At 54.9% G+C, this 10,275-nt stretch overlaps 1 protein-coding gene across 15 annotated transcripts; it reads right to left on the reverse strand.

The window, feature by feature from the left end:
- Nucleotides 1-3,131: 3,131 nt before the first annotated feature.
- Nucleotides 3,132-9,488, reverse strand: LOC115280021 (leukocyte immunoglobulin-like receptor subfamily A member 6). 15 transcript variants are annotated; one of them, XM_029924612.1, is made up of 13 exons: nucleotides 9,378-9,488; nucleotides 9,187-9,222; nucleotides 8,721-9,005; nucleotides 8,275-8,577; nucleotides 7,757-8,053; nucleotides 7,242-7,544; nucleotides 6,881-6,931; nucleotides 5,881-5,997; nucleotides 5,494-5,536; nucleotides 5,380-5,417; nucleotides 5,120-5,175; nucleotides 4,206-4,370; nucleotides 3,132-4,118 (listed from the first exon to the last, which is right to left on the reverse strand). In XM_029924612.1, the coding sequence occupies exons 1-13, from the start codon at nucleotides 9,409-9,411 to the stop codon at nucleotides 3,969-3,971; spliced, it is 1,878 nt and encodes a 625-aa protein (XP_029780472.1). In that variant the 5' UTR covers nucleotides 9,412-9,488; the 3' UTR covers nucleotides 3,132-3,968. The 15 variants fall into 15 exon arrangements, 13 of the variants coding, with proteins under 13 accessions (XP_029780472.1, XP_029780465.1, XP_029780463.1 ...); XM_029924605.1 differs by having other exon boundaries at nucleotides 7,757-7,963; nucleotides 9,378-9,475; XM_029924603.1 differs by having other exon boundaries at nucleotides 4,206-4,367; nucleotides 5,120-5,172; nucleotides 9,378-9,475.
- Between the last annotated feature and the right edge of the window lie 787 nt (nucleotides 9,489-10,275).

Below are 10,275 nucleotides of genomic sequence, written 5' to 3' on the forward strand. Positions count from 1 at the left end.
GTGGCATCTAGAATGCTGAATCTTTTCCAGAAGGTTTCAACTGACTTTGCCCAGACCCACCAGAGGAATGAATCTCTGTCTATGGCAGCTACACGCTTAAGAAATGTATTTCTCTACTGCTAAGACTTGAAAGTTGAAATTAGCCCGTGATGCATGGGCTGCGGGGTGCGTGCTGTGTGCAGGCATGGAAACAACGTTCCTCTCGATGTGCACCCCATTGAGCTCCTGGGTGACCAGGTGCGTTGTCAGTGAGCAGTCATATTTTGAAAGGATCTTTTCTCCTGAGCAGTAGGTCTCAACAGCAGGCTTAAAATAGTCAGTTACCCCGCCGTCAACCGACGTGCTTATCCAGGCTTTGCTGCTCCATTTATGGAGCACAGGCAGAGACCTGGCACAGTCTTAAGGGCCCTAGGATTTTCAGAGTGGTCACTGAGCACTGCCTTCCCCTTAAAGGCAGCAGCTGCGTTAGCCCTAACAGGAGTCCGTCTGTCCTTGGAAGCTTTGAAGCCAGGCATTGACCTCCCCTCTCTGGTGATGAGAGTCCTACGTGGATCTTCTTCTGGTAGGAGGCTGTTTCGTCTACACTGGGGATCTGTTGTTGGGTGTAACCGCCTTCACGCATGATCTCAGCGAGCTCTGGGGAACTGGCCGCAGCTACTCCATCAGGACTTGCTGCTTCACCTTGCACTTGGTGTTGTGGAGCCGGCTTCTTTCAATCAGTCTCCTGAACCACCTCTGCTAGCTTCAGACCGGTCGTCTGCACGCCTTCCTCCTGGAGCTTAATCACTTCTGGCTTCTTCTGATTTACAGGGAGAGACTCTTCCTTTCACTGGGACACTTGGAGCCCCTGTAGGGGTATTAATGGGCCTCATGTCACGACCGTTGTGTCTCCGGGAACAGGGAGGCTCAAGGAGAGGGAGGGATGGGGAAAGGCCGGTCAGTGGAGCAGTGAGAACACACACAGCATTTATTAGGTTTGCCATCTTTTAAGGGTGTGGTTCATGGCGCCTCAAAACATCAAAGACAATGGGAACCGCAAAGATCATTGCTCACAGATCACCATCACAAGTATAATAACCATGATAGAGCTTGAAGTATTGGGAGAATTACCAAAATGTCACCCAGAGACTCAAAGTAGGCAAATGCCGTTGGGAGAATGACAGCAGCATTTGCTTGACGCAGGGTTGCCCAAACCTTCAGTCTGTAAAAAAACGCAGTGTCTGTGGAGCGCCTCAAAGTGAGGTGCCTTAAGATGAAACGTGCGTCTAACTGCGTGTAATTCAAACTTCTCCCAACTCTTCGTGGGCTCTGGGGATTAACGTAACACCTTTCTTTATTTTATTTTTTAATTTTATCTCAATCCAAGGTAGTTAACATATAGTGTAATAATGGTTTCAGGAGTAGAATTTAGTGATTCATTTCGTCACTTACATAGACCACCCAGTGCTCTTCAGTTACCCGTATTTCTTAAAATCTAAGGCAAGTAACAGTCCACAAACATCGCTGCATGACACAGCCAGTGAACACCCCCATCCAGATGGGGATCGTCTGCCTTCGCTGCCTCACGGTTTGAAATACTGTGCGTGTGGCCCGCGCTCTGAAGGGAAAGGACCCCACAGCGTGCCCTGTGGTGTGCTCTCCCGGTGTCCCCAACCCGCTCTCCCCATCCTCTTGGCCCCCAGAGAGGATGTCTGAAATGCAACTGATTTATATTTTTTTTAATGTTTGTTTGTTTGTTTTTAGACAGAGAGAGAGAGGGAGAGAGAGAGAGAGATGGTGGTGGTGGTGGGAGACAATCCCAAGCAGGCCCTGTGCTCCGAGGTGGAGCCTGAACCCATGAACCGTGAGATCATGACCTGAGCCAAAATGGAAGAGTTGGAGGCTTAATCAACTGAGCCCCGCCAGGCGCCCCCAGAAATGCAATTCATTTTTGGACATTGATTATTGTCCAGTGACATTGCATTAATCCTTTACAGATTAGAATAATGGATCTTTATATGATCTTTGATAGTCCATGCATACAATTTTGTGATCCATGAATAATCAATACAGTGTTATTCTATCCTTTCAGTGCTTATCACTTTTTTTTTTTGGCTTTCTTTAATTGGCTGGTTCCTTATTGAGTACAAGTGGCAGCACTGAACGTGGTTGTCTGAGTCCCCATCACAGGCCAAAGATTTCAAGCTTTTGCCTTTAAAAATTATCCCTCTTATAAATTGATGATCTGTTTTATCAAAAGCTTTGCATCTGTTGATATGGTCTTGTTTTACTGTTTCTTCTTCTAATGTTTGAATTGTATTGATTGATTTTGAATATGAAACTCTCCGGGCATTCCTTAAAAAAAGAAATGCCTCATGGTCATGATATGTTACCTATTTTATAAATCGCTGAACCTTGTCTGTGGGTACTTTGTTTGGGAATCTATACCTGAGTCAGTGCGAAAGAGCTCACTGTGATTTTCCCATTTTGTAGTTTCCTTGTCAGGTTTTCGTGTTAATTTTTGTTTTTCTGGCCTGATAAAATGTGTAGGGGAGCATTGCTTCCTTCTCTGTTCTCTGGGGAAGCCTGTGTGAGTTTGGGGTGTGTGTGTGTGTTCATGTGTGTGCTCACATGTGTGCTCATGTGTTTGTGCATGTAGGTGTGTCCATATGTCCACACATACATGTGCATGTTCACGTGTTCATGTGTGTAAGTGTTTCCGTGTCTGTGTGTGCTCAAGTGTGTCTTCACGTGTATGTAAGTCTGTTCTGGTGTCTCTGTGTGTGTGTTTCTGTGTTCATATATGTGTTGACGTGTTCACATGCGTGTTCATGTGTTTGCGTGTATTCACGTGCATGTAGGTGTGTCCATGTGTCTGTGTGCATATGTGTTAACATGTTTGTGCATATGTGTGTCCATATGTTCAAATGTGTGTTCACATGTTTGTATTCATGAGTTTGCAGGTCTGTCCATGTGTCCGTGTGTGCATGTATGTTCACGTGTTTGTGTGTATATGTGTGTAAATGGCTCTGTGTGTCCACATGTGTGTTTGGATGTTCACGTTTAGGTAGGTGTGTCCATGCACATGTGTGTGTATTTCATGAGTGCATCAGTGTTTGGAGGCATTCACCAGTGAAACTTTCCCGACTCAGTTCACTTTGTGGAAAGAACTTTAATTGTGTACTCAACATATTTTATCCATACAGCATTCAGAGTTTCTATTTATCCCTATTCCATCATTTTGGTAAATAGCATTTTTAAGGATTTTGTCCATTTCCTCTACATTTTGTAATGTACTAGTGTAAAATCATTCATAATATAACGTAAGTAATAAAAATAAACATAATACATTCTGTTATGTATTTAAAGTCTATAGGATGTGATCCTGTCCTCACATGATAATGTGTGCCCCCTTTCTCTGTCTTTGTCTTGGCATTGAGGCTAGGATTTATGAACATGATTGTTTTCAAGGTTGAGCATTTGGGGCTTTATTGATTATGCTCTATGTTTTGTTTGTCCTCATTAGTAGCCACTCTTATCGCTGTAATTTCCTTCCTTCTACCTTCATTTGTAATAATTTGCTAATTTTTTCTATTTCTATTTCTATTGGTACAATAGTTTGGGTCATTGACGTTTTAGGCTTTTTCTTTTCTAATATGTTCGTTCCTGGTTCTTAATTTTCTTGTGTGCCATAGGTCTGATGGTAACATTTACATTACCATTCAGTGTAAATATTTTCTCATTTCCATTTTGGTTTTCTCATTTCATTCATGGATTACTGAGAAGTCCGTTGCTTTATTTCCAAAATACAGGGGCACTTGCTATGTTTGATGGCAGAATCTGGTGACTCCCAGCGGGTCCCAGGAGATCCTACTGGTCTATGTTAGGAGTCCAGCCTGGCTGGGGCTGTTAGGTGGCCTCTGCGGGCAGCTCCTGTGCCTCCTGGGGACCTTGCGGGTCCCTTCCTTGGAGTGTGGGTCCTTCCTGGGCTAGCGGATGGCCAGAGCAGCATACACACTGGGCTCTTCTGGGGGCTCCCCGAATTGGGAGGAATGGGGTGCACTCGTCTCCCGTCTGAGGGTCAAGTGGTTCAGCTGAGCATAGGTCACATCCGGAGGGGCGGCGTCAGATGCAGGAGCCTACAGTAGGGGGCATGAGAGGGGAGGTGTGTGGTTGGGGTCGGCAGTGGGGGTGGGAGCCTGGGAACCTGGAGAAGACAGACCCACCTGACTGTCCCTCTGCCTGTCTTCCCCTGCTTGTCTGTCTTCTGTGTCCAGCAATGCCCCCGGCAGCGGGGGAGGAGACGTGACCCGTCCCTGACTGAGTCTTGACCTTGAGTGGCTCACCTGGGCACACAGCATTCCTTGGGTGCCTTCATCCTGTGTGTTCTGCTGGAGACATACAATGAGGGGGAGGTTTGTCTTGGTTACACTCCATGGCCTCAGTGAATTTTCCACATTGTTGCCAGAATGATGCTTTCAAACTATTAGGCAGCTAGGTCAATTTTCTGGTGGACCCTTGAGGGACTTCCTGAGCCTTGGGGCATCTGGATGCTTTCTATGGCTCTGAACCTATTCCTGACACTGTCTCTTGCGCATTGGCTCCCATCACATGGCCCATCTTCTCCCGTCTTCCTGAAAGAGCACGTTGCTGCTTCAGGACCTTTGCACCTGCTGCCCCACCTCTTGCTGTATTTTCCTTAGCCACGCTTTGCACACAGGACACTGCCCGCCTCCTCGCGTACTGTCACCCACAAGGTGAGCTGGCAGAGTGTGGGCCACATTTGCTCACTGTTGTGCCTGCAGCACAGGTGGGCCTGGGAACCAGTGGGCCTCTGTGCACATTTGCTGGGCGAATGGATGCAGGGGACTAGAGACTGAAGAAAGGGTGATTCCTTTCTTCATGGACCCTCGTGAGACCTGGGCGTGCACCCCAACAACCAGAAGTCAGACAGCGGGTGAGGAGGCAGTCAAGGGGGGCATGTAGGAGGTCTCGGGAGGTCACAGCAGGAGGACCCAGGGTGCCCAGGGAGGGAGAGGGCATCTGTGGGTCGCCGCTAAGACTGGGCGGTGTGAGGACACAGGCGAGCCCATTGGCTCCAGTCCGGCGCCAGGAGGGCCCTAGGGGTCTGGAGTCTCACCCGCTGGTCCAGCTCCACCCCCTCCTCAGGCTGTGTGTCTTGCACGGCAGCGTCTGCTGGGGCAGAGGACATACGTCTTTTGGCAAGGTCCCCTGAGCTCTGTCAGGGCCGCAGACCCCCACCCTGCTCCCAGAGGGGCGGTGGATCCCATGAGGGGCTGAGGTCACACACACAGGAATGTGGCCCTCACGCTCCGCCCCCAGCCCCGCCCCCAGCGCCTCCAGCATCCCCAGGCCCCCAGGGCGGCCCGTTCCTCTCACACAGGGTCTCCTCCTGGGCGGCGGCAGCTGGCCTGGAGCTGCGGAGGAGAGGGGGGTTAGGGGACATAGAAGGGCAGACGTGTGGGGGTCTGGGGGTCTTCGGGCGCGAGTTACCTGTCCTGTAGGCCTCTGTCCTTGGGCTCTCTGTCTGCGGGCCCTGCGGGAAGCTGGAAATCAGCCTCGCCCTGGGCTGGGAAGTCACGACCCCCCACCCCAATCCCGCCCCCTTCCTATGTGATCCCAGAGGAAAGGAACCCTTAAGACCCACGGCCTGTGTTTTCACATCTCCCGAGATGGCGAAGAGGAAAACACGTTACCCCGGCGCCTGGTGCCAACCTCGGTGTGTTCTTTCTAGACTCTGCGTGAGACTCTGCAGAAGTGTCTTTCTCCGCTGGCCTTTCCCACGTCTGCTCTCCCTCTGGCTGGTGCCTTGAGGCACCCTCCGTCCACTCATGGGACAGTCACCACCCCCTGGGGCTGGTTATCCCCGTCCCTTCTCACCCGGCTTCCTGCCTTTGCCCTGCCGCCGGCGTCGGACGAGGAGGAGCACCAGGAGGCAGAGCAGCAGGACGAAGGCCCCCGAGGCCCCGACGAGGACGTACAGGTGCCAGTTGGGACCTTGGGCAGAGCCACACCGTGAATGAGCCCGTGATGCCATTTAACTGAGCGCCTACTGTGTGCCAGGCACGTGCTGGGCCCTGGCCATTCACCTCTGATCCTGTCAAGGATTACACAGCAGGGGACTGCGGCCCCGCCCGCCCACTCCACAGACAGGAAACTGAGGCACAGAGAGACTGATCACGTGTCCCAGGGGGCCCGGCGTGGAGTCGGCAGGGCTGGGACTGGAACCCCGGCTGTGGGTTCCCTGTGCTCTCCTCATGCTACCCCAGGCTGACCCCAGCCTGGGGCTCTGGGCTCCTCACATGCGGGTGGGTGTGTCCCAGGGTCTTTGTCTGGGACTGAGGGTCCTTCCAGATTCCCCTCATTACCTGCCGCCCCAGCCATGGTCCTCCCGCCCCTCCCCCTACAGGGTCAGCGTCACTGCTGCAGAGGGTCAGGCCCCCCATAGAAGTGCGACCTGGAGGGGCTTCCCTGTGAGCCCTCCTCTCCCAGGGGGTTGGAGCCACGGTCAAAACTAAGGGGAAATCTAATCTGGGCCATGACTCTCTCCTTTACGTGTGGGGAAACTGAGGCCCGGACAGGGGAGGGGCATGTCCGAGCCAGTCTCCAGACGTGCCTGAGCTGACGGCATAACTCAGCCCCTGCTCCCATAGACACACGTGTCTGACAGAGACCCTCACTTACCCACAGAGGCTCCTGGGGTCAGGAGGGGTGAGGGGTGGGGGGCTTCCCCCCGGCTGGGTCCCCACCCTCTCCCTGTGCCATGACCACCCCAGTCCTCCCTCCTGCCCTGGCCTCAGAGCCCCAGAGGCCTGGTGGTCGCCCTGGCATCTCTGATACTCCGGGAGAAAAGCCCTGGACAGACGTCACTGTGACTCACCAGCTGTGGAGCTGGGACCAGTGGGTGAGGGCCCGGGGTCTCCAGAGGATGCTGGGAAAAAGTCAGTGGTTGAATAGAAGGCTTAGCTTCCCCTAGAGACACTGTCTCTGCTCACAGTCTTCTTCCTTAGGTGCCCTGTGGCCCCCAGGGCCCTCTTCCACCGCCTGGAGAATTCTGGTGACAGGGACAGGAAAAGGGGCAGGGAGGAAGGGGCCTGGTTCCCTCCTGTGCTCTGAGGGGTGGACCCCTCTGGTGAAGCATCCCGGAGCCCTGTTGGTCACGTCCCAGCCCAGGCCTCTCCTGAAGACAGGGCCCTGAAGACACTGTTGGGACACAGAGGGCACAGGGCTCGGCCCCTCACCTGAGACCTGGAGCTCCAGGGGCTCACTGGGGGGTGACAACAGGAAGGGGTAGGTGCTGTGTGAGCCATAGCACCTGTAGGTCCCCCCCTGGGCTGAGGTCACAGGACTCATGGAGAATTCGGCCTGGTGCTGCCCAGCTCGGACCTCTGATCTACGATGCAGGGGGGGGTCGGCTGCCCCCTCCTTGGACAGGAGGAAGGTGTCCACAGGGCTCTGGGACTGACACAGCAGGGTCACGTTCTCTCCTGAGGCCACCGTGGGTCCCGGCTGCACTGAGAGGAAAGGCGTGGAGGGGAGCTGTCCTAGAGAGAGGAAGGGGGTGAGGGGCTGTCCATCCTTGTTCTGACCTGAGTCTGTCTGTCCTGAGTCTCTTCCCTTCCCCATCCCCTGTCTCTCTCTGTCTCCCTCCCTCCCTGGGGACCCCACACTCCTGGTCCCGGCCACCACCACCTGGGACACCCTCAGCAGGCCCTGTGCAGAGTCTGGGGCCCTGCATGAACTCATGTCCCCTCACCTGCGACCAGGATGTCCAAGGGGTCACTGGGCGCCGACCACTTGGAGGAGAAGTTATGTCCACCATAGCATGTGTACTGGCCCCCAAGGGAGTGGCTCACTGGGCCCAGGGGGAAGTCGGCCCCAGAGAGCCCAGCCTGGGGCTGCCGGCCACGGTGCTGGGGAGGGTCATGTGAGCCCTCCTTGTACAGAGCGAATCTGGCATAGCCTACATCAGAGCGACACTGGAGGGTCAGGTTCTGTTCAGGGGACACCACAGGGCCCTGCTGGGTCAGGAGGGAGGGCTTCCTGGATGCACCTGGGAGAAGACCAGCCGTGGGTTGAGGGGCTGATTCTCCCCAAACCTCCCTTCTCCCATCCTGACCCCGGGTCTCACTGTCTCTCACCCTCTGTGTCTCTGACTGTGAGATCCCCGTGGGCCCCTCACCCCACCCTCTCATCCGGGGCTCCCTGGGAGCGGAGCCTTCATAACCTGTCTGGTCCTCAGAACCTGGGTGGGAGAACATCAGAGTCTCTTACCTGGGACCAGGAGCTCCAGGGGGTCACTGGCCTGTGACCACACCTGGGGGGTGTTGCTGTAATAGCCATAGCATCTGAACGTCCACCTGAGCCTGGGGGTCACGGGGCCCACAGGGAACAGGGCCTGGAAGTGCCCGCCGGTGTGTCTCTGGGAGTCCAGGATGGAGGAGGGCCTGGGTTCTCCTTCCTTCATCAGGACGAACCTGTGGAATACCTTCCATGAGGCACACTGGAGGGTCACGTTCTCTCCTGAGGTCACGACCGGGCTGGGCACGGCTGAGAGACTGGGTTTGCCATGGACTCCTAGTGGAGGAGGAGGGGGTGTTAAATGGGGCTCAGATCCCCCCACAGTATCCCCAGGGCTGGGCTGTGAGAGGGGGACACCCTGAGAGCAGACCCCCTCCCTGAGGGCAGAGCCTGGGGCTGGGACCCTCATGGGCTCGCACCTGTCACCACCAGCTCCAGGGGGTCACTGTGTTCTGACAAGCCAGAGAGACTTTGATAGTAACAGCGATACCGTCCTGCATATGCCTCTGTCATGGTTGTGATGGAGAACTTGGCCTTGTCCCTAAGCTTCAGTTCAGGCTGTCTGTTCACGTACATGGGGCTGTCCTCATTATACACAAGGATCTCCTGGGCATTCAAGGTCCCATGACACCAGATGGTCACAGTGTGACCCAACGGGACCACAGGGCCTGGCTCAGCCCAGATGGAGAGTTTGGAGACGGTCCCTGGAAGGAAACAGAGGCTGGATCACAAGCCCTTCCCCACCCGCAGTTCCCAGCTCAGCCCCAAATCCCCAGATATCCCTTCTCCATCCTCCCAGAATGCCGTTCTCCATTCCCATCTGCCTGGTGGGTGACCCCTGTCCCCAGTGAGGAGGTGGGATGGGACCGCTGGGGACACACTCACCTGCCTGCGCTCGGATCCTGGGGGTCACACTCAGCCCTGCAAGAGAGTCCCTGTGAGAGGTTTGCCCCAAATCCTGAGCAGAACCCCCTTTCCCGTGAGCCTCCTGTGCCTGGGGCCTCTACAGCCCAGGGCCTGGCTGGGACACAGGTCCCTCCCAGCCTAGGGCGTCCCTTCCCCTCCTGAGATCTCACCAAGGAGGAGCAGGGCCATGAGAGTGGGGGTCATGGCGTCTCTGCCTCTGGCCCCGGCTGCGCACAGGGAGGGACCTCGGTGCCCGCAAAACACACAGAAGCACAGGGTGTGGTCACTGAGAGGCTGGTTCTTCTGGTCACGGTGCTGTCACGTCAGCAGCCCCACAGGAAGGGGAACAGCCCGTCCTCAGGGGGCTGGCTCTGGTGTCCATGGCGGTGCAGCAAGTGGACCCAAGGCTTCCTGAGAAGCCCCGTCCAGGTGAGGAGACCACGGCACGTCCTTCCCTCCCAGAGTCTCCCTTATGGGGTCTCCTTCATTCTCAGCCCATCCCAGGGGTCCCCAACTCACACGGGGTCCCCAGGCCCCAGAGATGCTACAGGGAGGAGGGGTCCAGCTCCTCTGGCACCTCATGTCAGTGCAGACACAACTGTGACATTTCTGCAAGGCTCAGGTCAAGGTCACTGAGGTGATGCACCCAGAGGAGAAGTACAGGGAAATAGGGAAGGAAACACAAACCCTCTCCTGGCCCCAGAGTGTGGGCTTTGTTTCTCTCTCAGCCTTCCTGGGCTTCTCTAGTTTCCTGTGTCATCATCCCCCCTTCTTGAGAATATGCCTGTGAGTCCCTCCTGCCTCCACAGTGCCCGTCGTTCCTGGCCAAGGCTGTCCTAGCCATTCTGGGGTCCTGCCTGTAAACTTTAGGGGACACCTATTTGGGCAGAGGTCACATTTTGAAGGAAAATGGATCTTCACTGAAATATTCCTGGGTCAACCCCTGTCAACACAACCTTAGGTGGTCATGTTCTCTCTCTGAGCCTCAGTTTCCCCATCTGAAGCATTTAGTCCTGAACCACAAACCCAGGGTGGTTGTGGGGATTTGGTGGCAGGTGCATGGGAAGA

This window comes from Suricata suricatta, chromosome 16 (genome assembly GCF_006229205.1).
Source record: "Suricata suricatta isolate VVHF042 chromosome 16, meerkat_22Aug2017_6uvM2_HiC, whole genome shotgun sequence".
Classification (NCBI taxonomy): domain Eukaryota; kingdom Metazoa; phylum Chordata; class Mammalia; order Carnivora; family Herpestidae; genus Suricata; species Suricata suricatta.

What these genes read in the sequence shown, in the direction of transcription:
- LOC115280021 (XM_029924612.1), bottom strand. Translation starts at nt 9,411, where the DNA reads ATGACCCCCACTCTCATGGCCCTGCTCCTCCTTG. An exon ending in CCTGGAGCTGGTGGTGACAG is followed by an intron (nt 8,578 to 8,720) that starts GTGCGAGCCCAT and finishes CTCCTCCACTAG; the next exon opens with GAGTCCATGGCAAACCCAGT. An exon ending in CTTGGACATCCTGGTCGCAG is followed by an intron (nt 7,545 to 7,756) that starts GTGAGGGGACAT and finishes TCCTCTCTCTAG; the next exon opens with GACAGCTCCCCTCCACGCCT.